The sequence below is a fragment of the Marmota flaviventris genome, chromosome 12 (assembly GCF_047511675.1).
Source record: "Marmota flaviventris isolate mMarFla1 chromosome 12, mMarFla1.hap1, whole genome shotgun sequence".
Taxonomy (NCBI): Eukaryota; Metazoa; Chordata; class Mammalia; order Rodentia; family Sciuridae; genus Marmota; species Marmota flaviventris.
Window position 1 is genome coordinate 36,203,087 of NC_092509.1, and position 21,543 is coordinate 36,224,629.

The 21,543-nt window shown below is 36.0% G+C and overlaps 1 protein-coding gene across 1 annotated transcript in view; it reads right to left on the minus strand.

The window, feature by feature from the left end:
* Positions 1-9,405: 9,405 nt before the first annotated feature.
* Mrc1 (mannose receptor C-type 1) overlaps positions 9,406-21,543 on the minus strand; it is an 84,867-nt gene continuing 72,729 nt past the window's right edge. Inside the window, exons 25-30 of the mRNA XM_027928606.2 lie at positions 19,178-19,343; positions 18,285-18,434; positions 13,129-13,242; positions 12,456-12,620; positions 11,338-11,379; positions 9,406-10,343 (exon numbers count right to left, since the gene is read on the minus strand). Coding sequence (XP_027784407.2) covers positions 10,087-10,343; positions 11,338-11,379; positions 12,456-12,620; positions 13,129-13,242; positions 18,285-18,434; positions 19,178-19,343 — 894 coding nt within the window. The 3' untranslated portion in view covers positions 9,406-10,086. The remainder of the gene's footprint in view (positions 10,344-11,337; positions 11,380-12,455; positions 12,621-13,128; positions 13,243-18,284; positions 18,435-19,177; positions 19,344-21,543) is intronic.

The following is a 21,543-nucleotide window of genomic DNA, read 5'->3' on the forward strand; positions in this document are numbered from 1 at the left end:
TGGGGCATGGCCCTGCATGGAGTGAAGATCAGAGACCCAGTACCTACTTTGTAATAGATGTATTATTACAGGTTCCTGAGACTGGTAACAGGTGCATCCAGCCAGGCTGCCATCCATGGGGCTCACAGCAGAGGTAGCCGGGTACATACAATATGGGAACAGACTCTTCCCACAGAAGCATTTGTTGAATGATCCCTCTCTCATTACAGCCTACAGGCACAGGCAGCAAGAGACCCTAGAGAATCCTGGCATGGCCCCATCAAATCAGAATTTCTTATAAGACAAACAAAAAAGGCACAGAAACTAACAACAACAAAAAAAACCCCACAAAAACAAAAGTGTGGCCCGTCTCTTATCTCAGAACTTTTCTGATGGAATCAAACCTTGCTATTGTGACAAATCATCATATTCAGAGAAGAAGATTCCTACAGATTATCACCACATACCCTCCCTTCTTGTCTGCTGGAAACTTCAAATTCCCCTCTTCCTCTGTCCCCACCAGATCAAGAGCCAGAGCCTTTGAAATTCAGCATCAACCACTGGGGTGGCACATGCCAATCAAGAGAACACTTCAGGACTATGTAGAACCCCATTTGGTTACGTGCAAGTGTGCCCCGCATATGATGAGGACTTAATCATTTCCTCCATTACAATTATATCCAAATGGTACTCTGATTTTCAAAAGAATTAAGAAGAGATGAAATCCCCATCAAAATGGCCTTTGTGATTTTTCTCAAAGAAGCTGATGTCATTTGTTTCATCTGCCTTCTTCTTTCCAAAAGAGAATAAAGCTGGATCACCAAGTTATGACAATCACAAGCATCAGAAGTTTCCACTTTACTTCCTTTTAGAACGTGAGCAAACTCTGACCCAAGAAGACTGGCATTTTCATGGGTTGGACATCTCTATGTTGAAAACACTCTCTTCGTATTGCCCACAGCCCAGAAAAATGTTCTTTTCACAAAGATCTAGGTTCTGCTCAGGACTAGAGAATGTTTGGCTTTTCCCTTCCTGGAATTCATATCCCAAGATTAGACAAATAAGGAAAATATGTTCATGTACATACTCATCAATGGTGCTGGAGAAGGGGATGTAGGGACAGTTCAACACCTAGAAGGGAGTGCAGCAGGGAAGTACTGTGTTAGCTCTCTATCACTATAACAAAATACCCGAGTCAATAAACTTCTAAAGAGAAAAGGTTATTCTGACTCATGATTTTAGAGGTTCTGGTCCATAATTAAGAGGACCCATTGTTTTGGTGGTGAGGGGTGCACAGCAGAGTAAGACCACTTATATCATGAGCCATGAGCAAAGAGGAAGAGAAAGGGGCTGAAGTTCCACAATCCCCTTTGAGGGCACATATCCAATGACCTAAAGACTTCCTACAAGGCTTCCACCTACCAAAGGTTCCATCACTGTTCAATATCATCAGCCTGAGACTGAGTTTTTAGCATATGGGCCTTTGGGAGACATTCAAGATCCAAACTATAGCAAGTACAAAAGTGGATTTTAGCATCTATGGTTTGTGTTTAATAAACAGAAAGAATAGAGAAGCTATCACCTTAGTTAATGCCTATGTTTTTGGACATGGATTATGTGAGACTTTTAATACGCTTGGGGAAATTCTGTTTTAACACATCATGACTCCAAAATAGAGTGCTCATCAAAGTCATCGTCTAAGGCTGCACACCTCAGCCTCCTGGGTTGTCTACCAAGTTGCAGGTTTCAAGACTGTCATTCAGGTCTATTTAATCAGAATTACAAGCATAAATCTAGAGAGGACTGGGTTTTGAACAAACCCATGTGGGCTCTTACACCCAGCAAAATTTCCTGCTAAGATCATGAATTAAAGTCAGACCCAGAGAGTTTGAACTTTCTTGCCTTGAAAGAAAAAAGGAATCAACAGGAAAAAATAAGGTGTGTACTTTATAGGGTTCTTTAAAACTCCCAGGGAACTATGTGCACAGGAGCTATAATCAGACCCCTAAAGGGAAAACTGAGATAAGATTGCCACTCATCCCTCACAACTAGCTGAATGTGATCAATAATGGTTGACAAAGCCTAATCGTGTAGAGCTCTGATGAATAATACTAATAGTTTAAAGCCACCACAGTACAGTCAGGATCTCCTGCCAGTTCAGGGAATCTTTCTAATGTCAGTGTCACTTTCCTTTAAAGAAGGCTCCAGTCCAAATGAAAAACACTGTCTACAAAATTCTAAAGAAATGCTAACGCCAAAAGACATCTTCCTGGTACACGGGTTCAGTGGTTTGGGTGAAATTTCCTGTTGAAACAGTCTCTTGATACATTTTTTTATGATAACATCTATTGAGGTTTAACCAAAAACAATGTCCTAAGGAAATTTTTCTTATTTGATATTTGGACACAATATCAATTCCCTAAGAAAAACCAGAAGCATGAAAAGGGAAATTATAATGTGACGATTTTTTTGGTCAGAACCTCTCTGCTAAAAAATGATTATATGACAAGTAGCTATTCTACAGCAGGAAGTTCACCAAAACTGCTCTCCCCTAACCGTGGGGGAGATTATTATACTCATGTTCTCTAGAATTTGACCTAATGGGGAATCCTGAGGAATAATTAATACCTTCAAGCTAGTACTATTTCACATTTTTTCTCTTCATGTCTTAGTTGCTTTGTGCTGCTATAAGAGAATACCACGGATTGGGCTATTTATAAAGAACAGCAACACTTACTTTCTCACAATTTCGAAGGCTAAGTTCAAGTTCAATTCTCTGACATCTTGAGAGGAACCTCTTGCTGCGTGCCCCAGGGGGAAGGAAAGCTGTGTCCTCAAGTGGCAAGAGGCAGAAAGGCAATAGAACTGAAGTCCTCCCGTTGCCTCTTATTGAACCTTAAATACATTCACAAAGGAATCCTCTTTGAAGAAAAGCTAACATACCCAGTCTTTCCAGACACAGGTGACACAATCACCTCTCAAAGGCCTCAGCCGTCAGTACGATTCCACTGACTTTCAACCCCTGAGTTTTATAGGGGACACAGTCAAATCATAGACCTCCATTGCCCAGTAGAATCACCCGAAGTTTCTGTTTGCTCACTTCTATGGTCTTAAGGTGATGTCTAAATCCCACTTCCACCTTTCTGATCCAAGGTGCCTGGATGAAGGCCCAGGTGATTACAGTGTGCATAAGAACACTAACAAAATTGTTTTTCCGTAACATGTCAGCAGAGAAGAAATCCTCACTAATATAGGTGAGGGTCTTTATATTCTTAGTAATACAAATATTTCTAAATTAAGATAGAATTTTCCACTTCCTATTTTGTTATAAAGAAAACTGTTCTATGCATCCCCTAGTTATAGGACCTAAATTTCTGGGGGTGGGTGGGGCGGGGGTCTGAGCCTAATTCTTCATGAATCTACTAGGATAACTTCATGGCCTGAGATTTGAATGTCTGAGTTTAAAGAAGTGTTATTTCGGGCATCTTTTAAATGAGACCAGATAGCACATCATGCGGCTTTGATTATGTAGAGAGACATGGAGTCTCTTGGGTTGGGTTACCTGGGCAGAGCCTGATATCTCACCAGCGTGCTCTGAACGTAGAACAAATAGAGAGAGGACCCCACAGAAGCTATTCCTCTGTCCAGTGTCCATCTATGCCTTCCTCTTTCCTCCAAGATGCCTTCTACTATGTTTAAGGTTCTGTTCAGGTCTCCCCTGAGTGGCACTTCTCTCAGAAACAGTTACTGACATTCAGACTCAATCAATCTATACTAAAGCTAAAGAAGTTTGATTTTCAGGGCCACTCCCTTGCATGGATCTCTTCCAAGGTCCTAGCTCTCTTTTCACATGGCCATATTTTTTTAAGTAAAATGTGTATATTTCACTTAAAATACATCGTTGACTTAGACTCTTCATTTTAACTACATCTCCACACAATCCTCTTGAGTTGCTTGGTGTTGAGTTGGTCACGAGCATTCTGTGGAATCAGGGTAAATAGATGTTGAGTTTGGAATACATTGGGTTTGGGGTTTAATGGAATAATATTTTGATATGGTTGTCAATATAGAAATGGTGTATCAGTCAGGATTCAACCAAGAACACAGATCCAGTAGGAAATATTAAGAGACTGGTGATCGTGTATACTGATGTATACTGCAGGAAGCATTCCATGAAATACATGAGGACCTTTACTGAGCATTGCAGCCAGGGAAGGTCTGGGTCTGGCATTGGGAACTTCCTGTGGCTGTCCCTTGGAGACAGACTGCCCAACGCACATGACCCTCCCCTCTGCTCTGTTAGAAAGGTCCCTCTGTTAGAAAGCATTGGAGATGGGCGTAACCCATTAGGAATTTAGCAGCCTACCTGCCCCCACCTTTATCCTATTTTGGGGAAGAACTTTCTATGGAAAGTCTTTGATGTTTTCAGGTATAAATAAAGCAGATGCAGGCTCCTTTGTGTGTTAGAAGCTGGACCCGTCTGGTCAGCTTGCTCATCCTGCCTCCAGTTTGAAACTACTTTCTGTGTTCTGTGGTTATTTTGCTGTTTTATTTCTCTTAGCTTTTATTTCTCAGCCCATTCCACCAGGGGAGAACCCCATTCCCACCACCACCTGCGTGGGGACATGGGCAGTAGGATACTCGTATATATACAGATATTACAAGGAATTGGCTTATACAGTTGTGTCAGACTGGCTATGTTAGCTTCTTGTCACTGTGATCAAAATACCTGACAAGAATAACTTGAGAGGAGAAAAAGTTTATTTGGGGCTCACAGGTCTCAGTTCCTGTTTGGACATTTCCATTTTTGCAGAAACATCATGGCAGAAGGGCGTGGCAAGAGGAAGACCTCTCAGCACATGGAAGCTATGAAGCAGAGAGAAAGAAGCCAGGGACAAGATATAGTCCCCGAAGTTATACCCCCAGTGATCTGTTAAGAGTCTGTAAACAAGTCAGGATGGCGCCTGGCATTTTGCCAGAGGGAGTGATTTGTGAAGTAACGCCAGCGAGCCATTAAGTGTGGAGATTCCTTATTGGTTGACTGCTGTATCTAGTTTATGTTAATTAAGATAAGCTGTGTGGAATGTATAAATACTGCTCCTGTCCTACAATAAATGGCTCCCACTCCTGCTGTATCAATGTACAGTTATTGCTGTACATTATTTATATTACAGTTATTGCCGGTTATTTTGCTGCAGCCAGACTGCGGCAGTGACCTACTTCCTCTAGCCATGCCTCACCTACCTACAGTTACCACCCAGTAGTCCATTCAAATGATTAATCCATCAAATGGATTAATCCATGGAAGAGGTTGTAGCTCTTGCCATATAATCTTTTCAGCTCTGAACATTGCTGTATTGCCCAAGACATGAACTTTGGGGGAAACATTCCAAATCCAAACCATAACACTGGCTAAGCAAGTCTGAAGTCCATAACATGGGCCATCAGAAAGGGAAGATGAGGCGGCCAGAGTCTCACAGGCCAAAGTTGGACTCTACAGTCAAGAGTCTCTCCTTCCCTTGCTTTTCCCCAAGAAAAGCCAAAGCCTGATTTTAAGGTAATTCGACAGATTAAGTCAGACCCATGCAGGAGAGTTTCCCTTCCAACTGATTAACTCAGGCCCACTCAGGATAATATTTTGAATGGAAAGTCTATGGATTAGGGACTTTAACTACTTCTGTGACATCTCTTCAATGAGCACTTAGATTTACGTTTGGATAACAGTACCAGATCTCAGCCGAGTGAAAGGGACACATCAAAATGCCACCTCCCAAAGGGCAGCAGAATAGAATAGACATTATGATTGATGTATGTACATTCCATGTACGTATTATATGTCAAAATACATTCTGCTGTCATGTATGACTAAAAAAATAAAAAATAAATAAAAGAGAAAAAAAGAAATAAAATAAAAGGCAAAAAAAAAATGCCACCTCCCAAATAGTTTCTATTTGGAATATACCTGTCACCCCATGTGCAAAACTACCCAGGCTGACAGGAAGGTTGAGAGCCAGATTTTATGGAGTATTAGTGTATCCTGATATACTCAGGACCAAAGCAGATAGGAATTGGAGGAGAAACAAGGTTAGAAATATATGAAACCTGATCTAGTCTATACAAACTTTTTTCTACCACCAGAGTCTGAAAAACTATAAGTTGAAATTTCAATTATCAGCACTGCCTACTTAAAGCATAAGGTCTAAGTAATAGCATAAACAATTGTACAACCACTATAATTGCGTTTATAATTTCAATTTCTCTATTTTTGTGTGTTACTAGAGTTCTGGCAAATATACAATTTTTAACTTTCACTTGGAAAATTTCAATTAAAAAAATTGAGAAATTCTTCAATAGATACTGGCAGACTGAAGGTTTAGATGTGTGAAAAGTATAACCTTGATTGATCATTTTAAAATTTATTAAAGAATTAGGAGAAAATACAAATAACTTTAATGGGATCATGAAACAAAGCAAATAGTCATGAAACCAATAGAGATTATTCTGAGATCAAGAAAGAAATATTAACAAGAGGATTTTTTTACCCTCCCAAAAAAGTAATTTAAAGGAGAGATAAATTTCAAATGAATGAAGAGACTCTTAGATTATACAATAATTTAGTTAATGAAAATAAGTAAATTGTATAAATAATATTGGGGGGAAAAAGAACTAATTTTCAAGCTTATTTCGACACAGAATACAACCTCACAAAAAAACTCATATTGCTATGGTTTGGATATGGTACATCTCCCAAAAATTCATGAGCTAGAATCTTGGTCTCTAATGTAATGGTATTAAAAATTGTAAGACTATTAAAAGGTGGGGACTATGAGGAGGTGGTTAGGTAATGGAGGTACCACCCTTCTGAATGAATTCCTGTCTTTCTGGAAAGACCAGGTATGTTAGCTTTTCTTCACTGCAACTAAAATACCTGATAAGAGCAAATAGGGGAAGATAAATTTATTTGGACTCATGGTTTCAAAAGTTCAGTCCATGGCCAGCCAAATCCGTTGTTCTAGGTCTCATGTGAGGTAGAACATCATGGTGTGAGGGCGTGGCGGAAGAAAGCTGCTCAGCATGTGGCGTCTGGGAGGCAGAGGAGGAAAAGGCCAAGGGCAAAGAGAGTGCAGACTATGTCCCGGTGACTTATTTCCTCCAGTCATACTTCACTTACATTCAGTTACCACCTGGTAGTCCATTTAAATTATTAACCCATCAAATGGATTGACCCACCAATGTGGTTACACTTTTCAAAATCTAATCATTTCACCTCTGAACATTCCTGCATTGCCTAATATATAAGCTTCACGGATCCAAACCATAACAAACTGCCTTTGGCTCCCCAAAGCTTATTTCCATTCACAGTACAAAATGTATTTAGTCCATCTCCAAGAATTCCCATAGACTTAGAAGTTTAAGCAATGCTCAAAAATCTAAGTCTAAAGACTCTTTCAAGACTCAAGGCAAAGAAAAATCCTTAAAGGAATGATAATTAGTAAATTTTTAAAAACTGAAGAAAAAGACTCAGGACAAACTCTTGGCTAATAAGCTTCTGAAAAATCAAAAGCCAGTTACATATATCTGATATACAATGGCACAGCACAAACACTCCATTCCAAAAGGGAGGAACAAGGACATCGAAAGGATGGGACCAAAGCAAGACTGAAACCCAGCCTGGCAGATATTGGGTCCTGTGATTCTGGCCCACAAAACATGGCTTTGCCCTGATGGCAACCACATCTATCTATCTCACTGCTCCATTTATACCTTTGGCATGTTCTAGCATCTCTGCCATATTGTTTCAAAATGATCTGCTCGTGTCTGGACCACCACTAGACTGCTCTTCTTATGCTTCTTACCCATATTTGAATCTATAGAGGCTAGCTTGATGCCTGCCACATATATATCAGACACTCAAGAAATATTTGATAAAATAATGGATAAAAATGTAAACAGATATGTGAGTGAATACTGAAAAATGGATGAGTCAAGAGTCTTCCAGCCTCTGTGGATACCACCTTTATTTTTAGAGTTCAAATAACAGACTTTTCACATTGAGTTCAACCAGGAAAAAATATTCTCAAAAATCTTCGAGCTATTGATTTCTGATAAAAACCTTATCCAAGTTTTAAAGCCAGTGAGGACAGCAACAGCACACAAATAATATCCAATCCCCAGAGAGAACTTCCAGTTAACAACAACAAAAACAAACACAAAAAAACTAAAATGACCAAAAGCAAAGACTGGTCTTGTCCACCCAATACCTTCTCCCAAAATATATTGTTGGCGCTTTAGCATTACGTTTGGATAGGTCTGTAGATACATGTGACTTGGATACATACGTCAGAATGGGTAATGTGAGATTGTGAAATACAATACTCAGCAAACCTGTCAAACTGTTTCTCCAAATGATAAGATATTTGACTCTGAGATATATATTGTGTGAAGTCCAAAGTATTTTCTGTGAATTACAATGAAAAGACTTGCCTACAGAATTTGCAAACCAGCCTCACTTGTGTATGTCTCCCATTCCATATTTCTAATTCACTCATGCAGCTTGAGGGCAGAACACACACACACATACACACACACAGAAAGTGATTTCCTTAGTATAATTCACCAAGTACTGCTTTGACTCTGTAGCCATTATTTCTGTTGGAATTCTTCAAGCAGAACATGCCTTGTTTTTACCAAGAAAATGAAAAGCAAGATGTTTTCTATTAGTTGTATAAAAGGGAGTTGTTTGAGCCCAAGCACCTTTTCCATACTTGCTTACTTCTCACCTATAAGTTGGGGTATTAGAAACTCCGTCATAGCCCCCTACTCAATTGGTTGCTTCTGAATCTATTTTTGAATTTTGGACTTTCTTGAGAATATAGCTATCCACATCACCCCCTCAAAAAAAAGGGCACAAATGTGAATAAACGTGTTTGCATCCCCCCCACTGCCTCCTTAATGCCATCTAAGGAGTCCTGTCCAGAGGTCCTGGGTAAAGAACTCCTGCCCACGAGTGAAACCTTGAGAAAGTAAAAGGATGAGTGGGCAGGAGAGTACCATGTGTGGATGTGAAATCTATGATATATTTCACAATGTACATATTTATGTCCAAACTCTTGAGCAAAAAAAAAAAAAATCTAAAGGGAGAAAATGATTCTTTAGTATTTTAATTCTCAATAACAGCACCTTTGTTGAATTCTGAGTGGAATCAATGATACAGGGAATATCAAGGGGGGGAAAAATGTGCTGGTGAGTATGGTGAAAACCTCATATTCCACAGTGTTTTAGCAACATACCTTTTCCAAACAGATAAAGAATTCAATTTAAAGAATTCTTCTGCTGATAACATCATTTATTTTAAGAGTAAAATTTAAAGTAAATAAACCTCATTTTAAAGCAAATTTACACTTAACAAGAGCACCAAAATGCAAATCTATTAAAAATAGACCTTATCTTTAATGTTTATTTCACATAATCCAAGTACATCCAGTTATGCAAATTTACATTTTTCACATCTTTGCCCTCCTGATATACATATAACAGTACAAAGAACAACTTTTGTAAAATCTTGGCTGGGGAAACAAGATTCTTGACCACTTTATTCTTCTGCATGTGGACAAATAACTTCTAAATTATTGGAGTGAAATCAAGACTCGTAAAAGTGAAAACTGACTAAATTTTTATTCCACCTGAGGTCATTTGAACTGTTTTTGAAATGGTCTTCTAGTTGTTGGATTACAATTCAGTGGGAGCATATTTTGGGGAGCTCCTTGAAATATTTCAAGAGGCTTAGTTGGTTATTTCTAGAGCTCTTGTAATCTGCATGAGTTGATCCTAGCTACCCATTGATGATTCATAAGCATCATAGTGCTGTATATTCGCCTAAAATATTTCAAACAGTGGTAATCAACATTATTATCCCTCTTTGGTGAAAACATAGTGCCAGGCTAGAAAACGAGCAATTATTTCTTCAATTAGGCAAAGAAAAAGAACAGACTATTTATTATAATACAGTACACATTTTAAAAAGGATCAATCACATTGAATTAAAGAATTTAAAACTTTAGTAACAAATTTTTTTAAATTCAAACATAACAAAATCACATTATAATACTAGATGACCACGTGTTCATTCTGTTCAATGTTGCTCATGAGATCTTTCATATCACTGGTTCCTGGGCTCGATTGACTGTTAAAATACAGAGTGTTCTCAAAGGTGCCCTGTTGAGGTAGGTGCACACGTCTTTTCTTATACAAGAAATAGGCAGCAATGCCAGCACCCACTAGAATCAGGAGGATCACAAAGACCACAGCTCCTGCCACGTTGGAAGACGGTTTGGAAGGTTCCATCTTCCTTGAGTCAGGTATAACTAAAATCATTAGGAAACAAGTGAAGAGAGAGAGCAGCGATAGCACACAATACAACTTTCCTTGTTGAAAAACTAAAATACATGAATATTCTTTCAAGTGATATTTATCAAGCAGAAATGCAAGGCATAAAAACAAAATCAGCAAGATATAGAGGATAATTTAAAATGTTATGATTCAGTTGCAGGAATGTTGTATGTCATAACACTGAGCTAACTAACCAATATTTTAAAAATTATAAACACACACACATTTTATTTCCAAGTAATTTAAGACAAACACATTATAAGAACATAAAATAATACAATAATAATGGTTATTTAAAATAAATTAAAAATTTAGGAAAAATCTAAGAATAGTGGAGATTTAAATTCATGAATATAATTAGTACACAAATAGCACTCATGAGGATAATAAGGACATTAGAGGAGGGCAATAAATTTCATCTTGAGCTTTTTTTAGCAGTCAATAAAATGAGTAAAATAGGATTAATTACCTAGGTTCAAGTGGTCTATAAAAGTTAAGACAAAAACACAAAAGAAATTTGCTATAAAAAGAAAAGATTAGCCAGGTGTGGTAGTGTACATCTGTAATCCCACCTAGTCTGGGCAACTTAACAAGACTCTGTCTCAAAATAAAAAAAATAAAAAAAATTTAAAGGCCTGGTGATGTAGTACTTGCCTAGTATATCCAAGGCCCTGGGTTTGATCCCCAGTACCACCATCACCAAAAAAAAATACAAGCATTGAGAAATTTCAAATTTCCTCCAGTGGTTCTCATAAATTCTTTGTAATAGAGTCAATGATGTCTTCAATAACTTCTTAGTGTAAAAATACCAACATGACTCCCAATCCTATTTTACTAAAATATCAATCAAAGTAGGTTGATGACATAATGAGAAAGGCTAGTTAATTAAAACAATTTTACTTAAAATGCAAGAAGAGTAGGAAGTAATTATTATGGCTTTTAAATTAACCTGTATCATAGTTTTCTTACCTTTTGTTGTCGTTAATGTATGAGTAGGTTCAGCATCAACAACTGTAAAAAAAATTAAAGACTATTTATAAAAATCCATAGTAACTGCATGTAGATAACAATTTTCATTTGGCTCGTGATACATGGAATCCTCCATTATTTGGTGAAATGGTATGACATGGATGGATGGATGGATGGGATAGATAGGATAGGATAGAGAGAGAGAGATACAGATATAAAAAACTATCTCCATTTATTCTTTTGTCTATTTATGCTATAGCAGCATCCTATAGATAAATGGTAATTCTGAACACAGATTAGAAGATCTGAAAATGTGATCCTCCAACTTGTATTTGAGCACTAATACTTTTTTAAAAAACCTACCAAATCTACCCATAAATAAAATATCCTAAGCTAAGAATTTTTAAGTCAGCCTACTGAAGCCTAAGGCATCATAAGGCATTTGAATGAAAAGTAAAATAAGGCAAACTTGGACCCCAGGATGCAAACCCAACATTCCCAGAGGAAAAACCTACCAAGGAGACAGAATTAGTGTATCTAATTCGTGTACTTAAACCTCTATCTAACTAATCATTTTCTCTCTCAGAAGGATATTATGCTAGGTGGAATGGCATCAAAATATTATTGAAGTCCAGACAGTGACACGTGGTGAACAATTAACTATTAATTTCTTCAATTCCATTCCTTCCACAGTCTTCCACTCTATCTCAGAGGAAGATTGAGCTGGTCTTAGATGACTTCCTCCATGATCAATTCTGTTTTCTCTTTAGAGTCCCGGCCTCTTCTGTTTTGGACTGGTCACTACTTCACCCCTTTCCCCCTGTGCAGTAAGGGCTTTTTAAATGGGCTGTCCAAATCGATTGCAATTTTGCAAATCCATATGCATGAATATCCATTATAAACATATTGAGAAACCAAAATTACTCTGTCGGCTAGCAGACAGAATACTGTTCACTCACTCACAGCTGGGCAGCAAATGATCACCACAGCAGAATGGATTTTTCACTGATAATGGGAGAAAGCTTGCAATGGATCTGTAATCAGTTATAATCCCATCTTACTATATGAAAAAAACTGGCCCATGAACATATTTGCCACGTGATAAGATTCTTACTTACTTTTTGGTCTTTTACAAATATATCCTTTGTAGGAAGAACAGTGAATATTATTCCAAAACCCAGAAGATGCGTCTACAGCTACACAATCATTCCGTTCACCAGAGGGATCTCCAGTATTCCAGTTGACAAAGGAAACTGGATTGTTGTTTATCCAGAGCCACATCCCTGATCACCAAATAAAACCAATAAAAACAGAAGCTAAAAATAACCCATCTCAAAACAAGTTCAGTTTACTATGCAGAATTTCTAAGCATATTATTTTATACTAGAATCAATAACTGTTCACAACTAAACAGGCAAACTATGATTATTATAATGAAATAAACCATGCACGGAGAATATGTTTATTATATAGCTTGAGTTGAGAACATTCTTCTAATTAGCACAACTATTTATGCCTATCCTTCCTGGCTTTTTTATTTTGGAAAAAAAATGTTCTTTAAACCTTCTTAAACTTAGCTAGAGAATATATTTTTTAATTAGCAACTATGAAGATGGTATAATATGATAAGAACTTTAGGTTCTTATCTCAAATAATTATGAGAGTTTGAATTTTCAAACTCATCACAAATTAAGCATTATTTAAGGCAAGACTTTCCAAAACTGAAGCTTGTTTTTATACATACAACATTCTGAACTATTTGCAAGTAAATAAGAGTTCTGCAAAAGTTACCTTCAACATTTCTGAACAGTCCTATCCAAAAATTGGTTTTACTTTTAAGAGGTTCAACCCGATATGACAGAAAACTGGATTCAGCAGCATTTTCAATGGAAACCAGAGTGGAACCTGCAAGGGATAAAAGGAAATATATGAAACTTTAAGTAGCTGAAAATAATTTTATAAACAGTATTAATGGGGGCAATAAAAAATCAACCCAATAAAAAAAATCTTCATCCACTAAAGAGGAAGAATTTCAAAGAGTGAGCATTTTGTTTTCTTCAATTTCCATTCTGGAAAATGTGGCTTTTAAAACATCATTTGTGTAAAAGCATTGGACTAGTACCTGCAAACATGAGGAAGACATAGAATAAGTCAATAAAGTTATGGGTCAGGGACCAGTTACAAATTCAGAGTACAAAGGAATGTAATAGGAGAAAAAAAATCAGTGCAATATGCTTCAGCCTCATCAAATACCCACTCCAGGTGGTGGAGCAACTAAAAAGCAGTATGGAAAAAAAAATAGAATTTAAGAAGATAGGAGTGCAGCATTTTACGTACAAGGGACAAAAAATGATTCCAGGAAGAAATAATAAGAGGAAAGGCAAAGAAGGAGGGAAGCACAGAACTTCTTTAGGATCAGAGATATGGGTTAGGACTGTCTGCAGATGGCAGAAGATTGGTATTTAGAGTAATGTGGTAATAAAGAACATTTTTTGAGGCTCAGAATGATGCAATGTATTATAGGAGTATTATTCCAGTTTCATTCATGAATGTCACCCATAGGACAGTTCAAAGGAAGAACAGAGAGCAAAGTGGAACACCAGACAAGCTGAAATTAATAACTCACGATGAATGGTCAACATTAGATTTTACAGTAGTAATCTATAGATTTATAATAATAACTAGTATACTTCAAGTATTTAATGACAGACATTTTGTTTTGGACTTTAGAAGCATTATCTCATGAAATTTCACAAGGCCTCATTAAGTAGGTACTATTAATACCCCATTTTGTAGATAAGGAAAATAAAGTACAGAGGATAAGTAATTTGCTAAGATCCTCACACTAGTAGGGCATTAAGTTATGGTACAACTAAGGCACCCTGAATAAATCATACACCTACACCTCATTCTACTGGGTCCTGAGTTGTTCTCTTGGTTTTTATTTTATTTTTTTTTAATTTTTTGCATTATTTTATAATTCATCTTAAATATATTTTATTGACATTAGCCATTAAAAATACTTGTGACATACTTTGATGAATGAAGATCATTCATCTTTTTGACCAGATAATACAGTTACCTGAAAATGAAAATAAAGTTCCTATACATTCATTACAAAAATTTTAAAATGTTTAACAACATGAAAGAAAACTTTTTTTAATTTTAAAACTCCAAAGCAGAGCAGGGTAAGGACCTCTAAAAATCATTTCCTTTACAAAAACACTGGGAATGACAACAAATTTGTCAAAAGCAACTTTTGTCAAAAGCAACTTTTTCAGAATGCTGAAAATTAGACAGAGGCTTGCATTTTATGTAAGAAAATTATTAGATCTTGGTAATGACAGTAAGCTTTGTGGTGTTTTCACTTGTCCTAATACCATTGCCATTAAGGTCTGTAGTGACCTTAAACACCAACAACCCTACAACCACAGTAAAAATCAGCAGCTTACAAGCACTAAAAGAATGAGAATGGGATTGGAGCCCTTTCCAAGCTGCATTCTCAAAGAATGTCCCTTATTTATCCTGTCTGATAATTTCCTAGAAAACTCTACTTGAAAATTGTATCCTTATTTGACCTTATTCAGAGATCACTTATTGTCACTTGTTTCCTGGGAACATGAGGTTTTTTTTTTAAAAAAAAAAAATAAACTATCAGTGGCAATTGCCTAAGACATTGATAAGAGTAGGGGCAAACAATAAGCTAACAAAAAATTAAAAGCAAGAGCTAGAGAATAAAATATCCACAGGGGATTTTAAAAGTATTGACACATTTGTAGGGAACTAAAAGGTCACAGACACGCATTGGGTGTGCATGTTCTCAGGGCTGTGTGCATGCCTGAGAAAGATAAGAAAAGGTCTTAAGTTTTCACTTCCATCTAATCTTGAGGCTTTACAAAAGCAGGAAGTGAAGGCTAATGCAGAGTTTTAAATAGCTTGGATGGATGTTGAAAGCACATCCCAGCACACACAGATCCCCTCAGCAAAACCTGCGAGGCTTAATTAGTTCTAGGCACTATGAAACATCTGTGTGTACCATGTCTAGGAAATCCACTTCTATGTACATCATAATCAAATTGTCAAAAGACTGAGCATCGTGAAACTAGCAAGAAGGACATGATTCAACACATACAGAGATTTTTTTTTTCTTTTCTATACAGAAGATTGACCCCTGGGCCTCACACATGATAGGCAAGTACTCAACCATGTCCCTAGCCCACCAGATATCTTAACACTGATTTCTCATCAGAAACCATGGAAGCTAGAAAGCTGTCAGAGGAAATAGTCAAAAGGCTAATTGAGAAAATGAGAAATTTTCTATCCAGCAAAACTATATTTCAAAAATCTCAAGGACTCAGGAAGCTGAGGCAGAAGGATCAAAAGTCCAAGGCCAGTCTCAGCAAATTGGTAAGGTTCTGTCCCAAAATAAAACATAAAAAGGAGGCTGGCAATGTAACTCAGTGGTAAGTGCCCTGGGTTCAATTCTTAGTCCATAGTACTGAAAAATAAAACAAGGAAATATTAAAACATTCCTGGCTTGCTTTGTCTTGTTTTGTTTTAATGAAGAACCAGGCATGGTGGCATATGCCTGTAATCCCAGTGACTCTGGAGGCTGATGCAGGAGGATCACAAATTCAAGGCCATCTTCAGCAACTTAGCAAGACCTTCAGCAACTTAGTGAGACCTTATCTCAATATAAAAAATAAAAATGACTGGAAATATAGCTCAGTGGCAAAGCACTCCTGGGTTCAACCCCCAGTACCAATAAATAAATAAACAAACCAATAAATAAATAAATAGAACTTTTCACTATGAGATACTAAAGAGGATCCTTCTGAATGGAAAGCATCATGCTAAGTGAACTAAACCAGACTCAGAAAATCAAGGGGCAAATGTTTTCTCTCATATGTGGAAGTTAGAGCAAAATAAGGGAAAGAAAGAGGTGGGGGTGGATTTAGATATAAAGATAAAGGGAAGATCAGTGGAGTAGAAGGTGGAGAACATGAGGGAGGCAGAAGGACAGGAAATATAGGATGAATTTAACATGGTTATGTTCATATATAAATGTACCAAAGGGAATTTCACCAATCAAAAAATAAATAAAGGATTGAAAAGAAGATCAATAGAGGAAGGAGAAGAGGGAAAGGCAGAGGAATGGGGATTAAAAACAAATTCCTTGCATGTATGACTTTGTCAGAATGAACCCAACTGCTATGCATAACTATAATGCTATTTTTAAAAAAAAGGGATCCTTTGGTCTGAAATATAAAAGCTTTGTGAAATTCAAATCCACAAGAAGAAATAAAGAGCACTAGGAAAAATTAAGTACATAGGTAAATGTAAAAGATGGTACAAATGTATATTTTGTTTATAACTCCTTTGTATTTCATCTAATTTAAATATAGCTACATACAGCAATAATTGTCAATCTGTGTTGTTGCTACAAAGTATAAAGGTGTTTTTATATGATAATAACAGCACAAGGAGGGCAGAGGGACTGGAGACTTGTAAGATAAAAACTTATATACAATTTAAATGAAATTTATATGAATCTGATCTAGACTGTTGCTAATAAAGATGTTAATTGCACTTCCCTGGGCAACCACTAATAACTAAAATATATACAGATGTTCCCTGATGTAATGAAATTATAGCCTAATGAACCCAATGTAAAGTTGAAAATTTTTAAGTTGATCCATAATAAATTAGAAATTATCTATATAATAAAAGAAACAAGGGAATTAAAATGAAAAATTAAAAATTATCTATTTAGCATAAAATGGCAGTAATAGAGAAATAGGGAAATCAAAATGCATAAGACATACAAAAAAATGGCAAAATAGCAGACCAAATCCAATCTTATCAATAACTACACTGATTTTAAATGGAGTAAACACTAATGGAAAAATTGGAGACTGGTAGTAAATTAATGCTAATTAATTAGAAAGATGCAAATAAATAATAAAAGGAGATACAAAGACACAAATAGTTTGCATAGGCTATACAAACAATAACTTAAAAAGAGCTAGAGTAGCTATACTAATCCTAGACATTTAGAAAAAAAAAATTATTACTAGAAGCAATGAAGACATTCTGTAATGATAAAGTTTAATCAGGAAAAGATGATAATTGTAGACAAATGACCTTATTTCAGAGCCTCAACATTTGAGAAATCAGACTTCATCTCACTCAGAATTTAAAATTAAAGGTCAAGGTTGACTTTTGAATGAAACAAAAGGAAATGAGAATATAACCCTAACTCTTACATACCTCTGTTGGATGAAGAACCCCCAGTTGGGGCAATAAAAGTGGAGCAAAGTTAAATCAGTAAATATTCAGGGAAATTTAACTAAGTGACTTTTAAATGCACCCTGAAAACTTTTATTTTTCTTGGACTTTTTTTTCCCCAGAAGGAAAATCATTCATCTATGTCATTTCTATTTGAGTTTTGTTTTGCTTTTTTTTTCTTCATTAATATTATAGCCAAATGTAAAAACTTGTCTATTAACAGTCAATTACTGATAAGAGTTTGAGCATATTCTGGAAAACTGAGGATGCGCATCCAAACAATTTAGAACTCTGAGGCAGAAAGATTTGTTCCACAAATAATTGATTTTTATCTGCATTTCCTAAAATTTCAAAGTTACAAAATTAGAAATTACATTTAAGGGACATGATGTGGACCATTATGTTATCCAAAAATTCATTAAAAAAAAATAAATCGGTGGGCTGGGAGTGTGGCTCAGTGGTAGTTCACTTGCCTTGCCTGTGTGAGGCAATGGGTTTGATTCTCAGCACCATATATAAATAAATAAAATAAAGATCTACCAACAACTAAGAAATAAATAGTTAATTTTACATTCCTTTTATTTGTAATTTATAATGTTATTAATGTCATTGTACTCTATACAATTATGGGACTTTCTTTTAGGAAATGTGGCTCTTACCCATTCGAAGACACTCCAGAGAAGCTTGACCCCAGTTCCTTGTAAATGAAGACTCAATATAGTAGCAGTGACCATGGAAAGGAATCCATGCAGAGTGCTCTGACTCTGGACATCTTCCAGGCAGTTGTGGGGGTTCAGTGGCAGGTATTTCTATTAATAAAAAAAAACATGTAAAGCAAAACCTGAAGTTTCTACAGTATAGAGAATAATATTTTCACAACTAAGGAAAATTATTATCATCTAACATAATAAAAAAGGAACTTCTAGTGCTCATCATATGGCTCCACCATTTCTATTCTTCATTTTTCACTTATCATTTTAAATACATTTTAACAGAATGCATTATGAGACAGAGAATCAATCATACTTACAATTAAAGAGTATAAGTCTATAAATATCTATAGTAATATTAAAAGTTTAGAAAATAATTTTTATAAAGGAATTCCCTTTTTCAAGTCACTCTTTTTTTTCTGGAACCCTAACTTCTTAATTGTAATAATGGTCCTTGTAATATAATTTATGCTGTAGTTAGAATTCTAGGGCTGTGTCCATGATATCATTAGTTCTGGTGAATCTGCATGCATTATGATATGATGATACAACTGTGGGGGGGATCTGTCATTATAGATTCAGAGGACAACCTCAATAGCAGACATTCAGGGATTTAAAAAGAACAATTAAACTCTAGAAATGAAAATTTTTTCCTCTTTTCATTATTTTGACCTGTATGTATAGGTTGACAACCAAGTCAGTCTTTTGTTAGGTGAAGAAAAAGGTTTTAGTTTATTTTTAGTTATGCATGACACACTATCATTTAATAACATCAACAGTGGTATGTACGAGGTTATTCAGAAAATTCCAAATTTTCCAACTGTTTTTGTATATTCAATTACCATCTGATCTTTTGCAGAGAAAGTAAAAACTTTCGTTGCAGTATGATGTCTTCCAGTAACCATCAACATCCAGGTAAACACATGCTGATTTCATCTTTGGCTCATCAGCTGCCCAATTAGTGTACCTCATCCTCCATTTATCAGTCCAAACATATTCATTATTGGTCTGCAAGAATAAAAACAACTATGAACACGGACATCTTGCTTCATTTAGAAAATGCCAAAAGAATCAGATGAAGAAAAAGTATATTCAAGGCTGTTATTGGACCAAGAGTCTTGAACATATGGGGGGAAAATTATAAATCATTTCTACCAACTCAAATTCAGGAAAGGCATCCTTTCTTATAAAATGGTTATTTCTTGGAGATTCCTAGGAATACATCTTTTGAAGCTATTTTGAAAAACACTGACTGAAAAAGAAATCTGTCTTCTTCCATGAAACTTTCTTTGTTTAAGTCTTTAGGGTGTAAGTTTGATCATTATAACAAATAAAATATTTCTTACATTATTGGAATTTATTATAATAAACTTTAAGTAATTTTCATTGATTCATAGACCCCTGAGAGAAGCACTAATCTCTTCTGATCTTTTCATTGTTCTGCTTTAGAAACGGCACCAGTGATAAATGACAGGTAAGGTAATTTAAGTGGGTAAATAATAGAGGCATCATGGTCTCTTGACTCCCAGTTAGGTGTCCTTTTAATGATGTGAATCGTGCCATTTTTTAAAAAAAGCTGGCTGTTTTATTTCACTTGCACACTAATTTCTTATCACATTTTTTAATTTTTTTAGTTGTCAATGGACCTTTATTTTATTTATTTATATGCGGGGCTGAGAATTGAACCCAGCGCCTCACACACAATAGGCTCTACTGCTGAGCCACAACCCTAGCCCCAATTTCTTATCACATTTACCCAGACAAATTTATGGTCACAAATGATAGCATCAAAAATATTATTTATGTCTTTTTAACAGTCTAAGGTATTTTATAGCTAACATATAACATTAACTAAAGATAACTGAATTTTTAAAATACTTCAAACATTTCCCCCTTTTAACTGCATTATTTAATTTACCAAGTCAATTGTCAAAGATCCAATGATTAAAAAATTAAAAGTATGTGTCATCTCATTAGAATTTTTTAGTATTTTCCCATGTTTAATCAAATAATCCCTGAAAATCATTGATTCCACAGACATAAGGGAAATAACAGTATTGCTTTAGTCATAAATATTAGCATTTTGGAGAACTAATCATTCTAAAAGCAAAGAAAAGCCTAGTTTAAACTCAAGAGAACTAGGACCATGTCTATGAGAAGAAAATGAACGATCTATCAAGCAGATTAATTATTAAAAACACAGTCAACAGAGATGTAAAAATGTCTCACCTAAGTTTAATCACAAAAATCATATGGATGATTTTAAACATTCACTTCCCTGCTTAGGAAACAGTCACTGTATAACGTGTAAATGTCCATCTCCGCATCAAGTCCCTAGAAGCTAATAACATCTGACAGCAATCTCCTTTCCAGTTTCACCTCCCTCTTATCCTTTTCCCTCTTCTTGACATTTCTTCTGTTCTACCATCCTACGCTACATCTAAAAAGGTTGACTTTCCCTAAGAAGCCCTCTTGGTCCTCTCCCCTGGCCCAACTCCTCCAATAACACTTCGTAGGTGCTCTCTTTAGCACTTACCTTATCCCTTAATGACCTACTAACACCTCTATTTCCTCTATTTTAGAGGTTTTCTGGTTGACTAGCTGGGTCAACATGGAAGGACAGATGGACCACAAGGAATCAGAGAAGACTCATTTAGTAATATTTTGGTAACTTATCACCACTCAGTTCCTGGCCCCTTCCCTCACTCTGCCCTATTCATTGACAATCTCCCTTTTCTATGAAAGATTATAGAAAATTGACTGTAGTGAAATACTTCTCACAACATGGATGAAAGTTCTACAACCATGGGACCCAAAACAATTCCAGAATAGTTTTTTAACAACAACAATAAAAAAAAAAAAAATCAAAAGTGTCCCCATCGCCTAGTAACTATGCCCTGACCTGATTTTTTAATCTCCATGACAGAGTTGTAATCATGACACTGGAAAGAAATAAGCAAGTAGGGCAAACTATTCAGGTGCAGAATATAATTTAATTTTAAAAAGCAAGAAGAGACTGAATATTGGTCAGATCATTCTGAGTTTGATTTCTGATACAGTAGGCTGTATCACTAGCCTACTGGATCCTTAAAGGCAGGGGATCCTTAGAAGATTGGGTCTTATTTATGTTGGTACCATTCACATTGCCCACCATAGTTTCTTTCACATAAGTGTTCAACAGAATGAACAGAAAGACAATCATCCAACC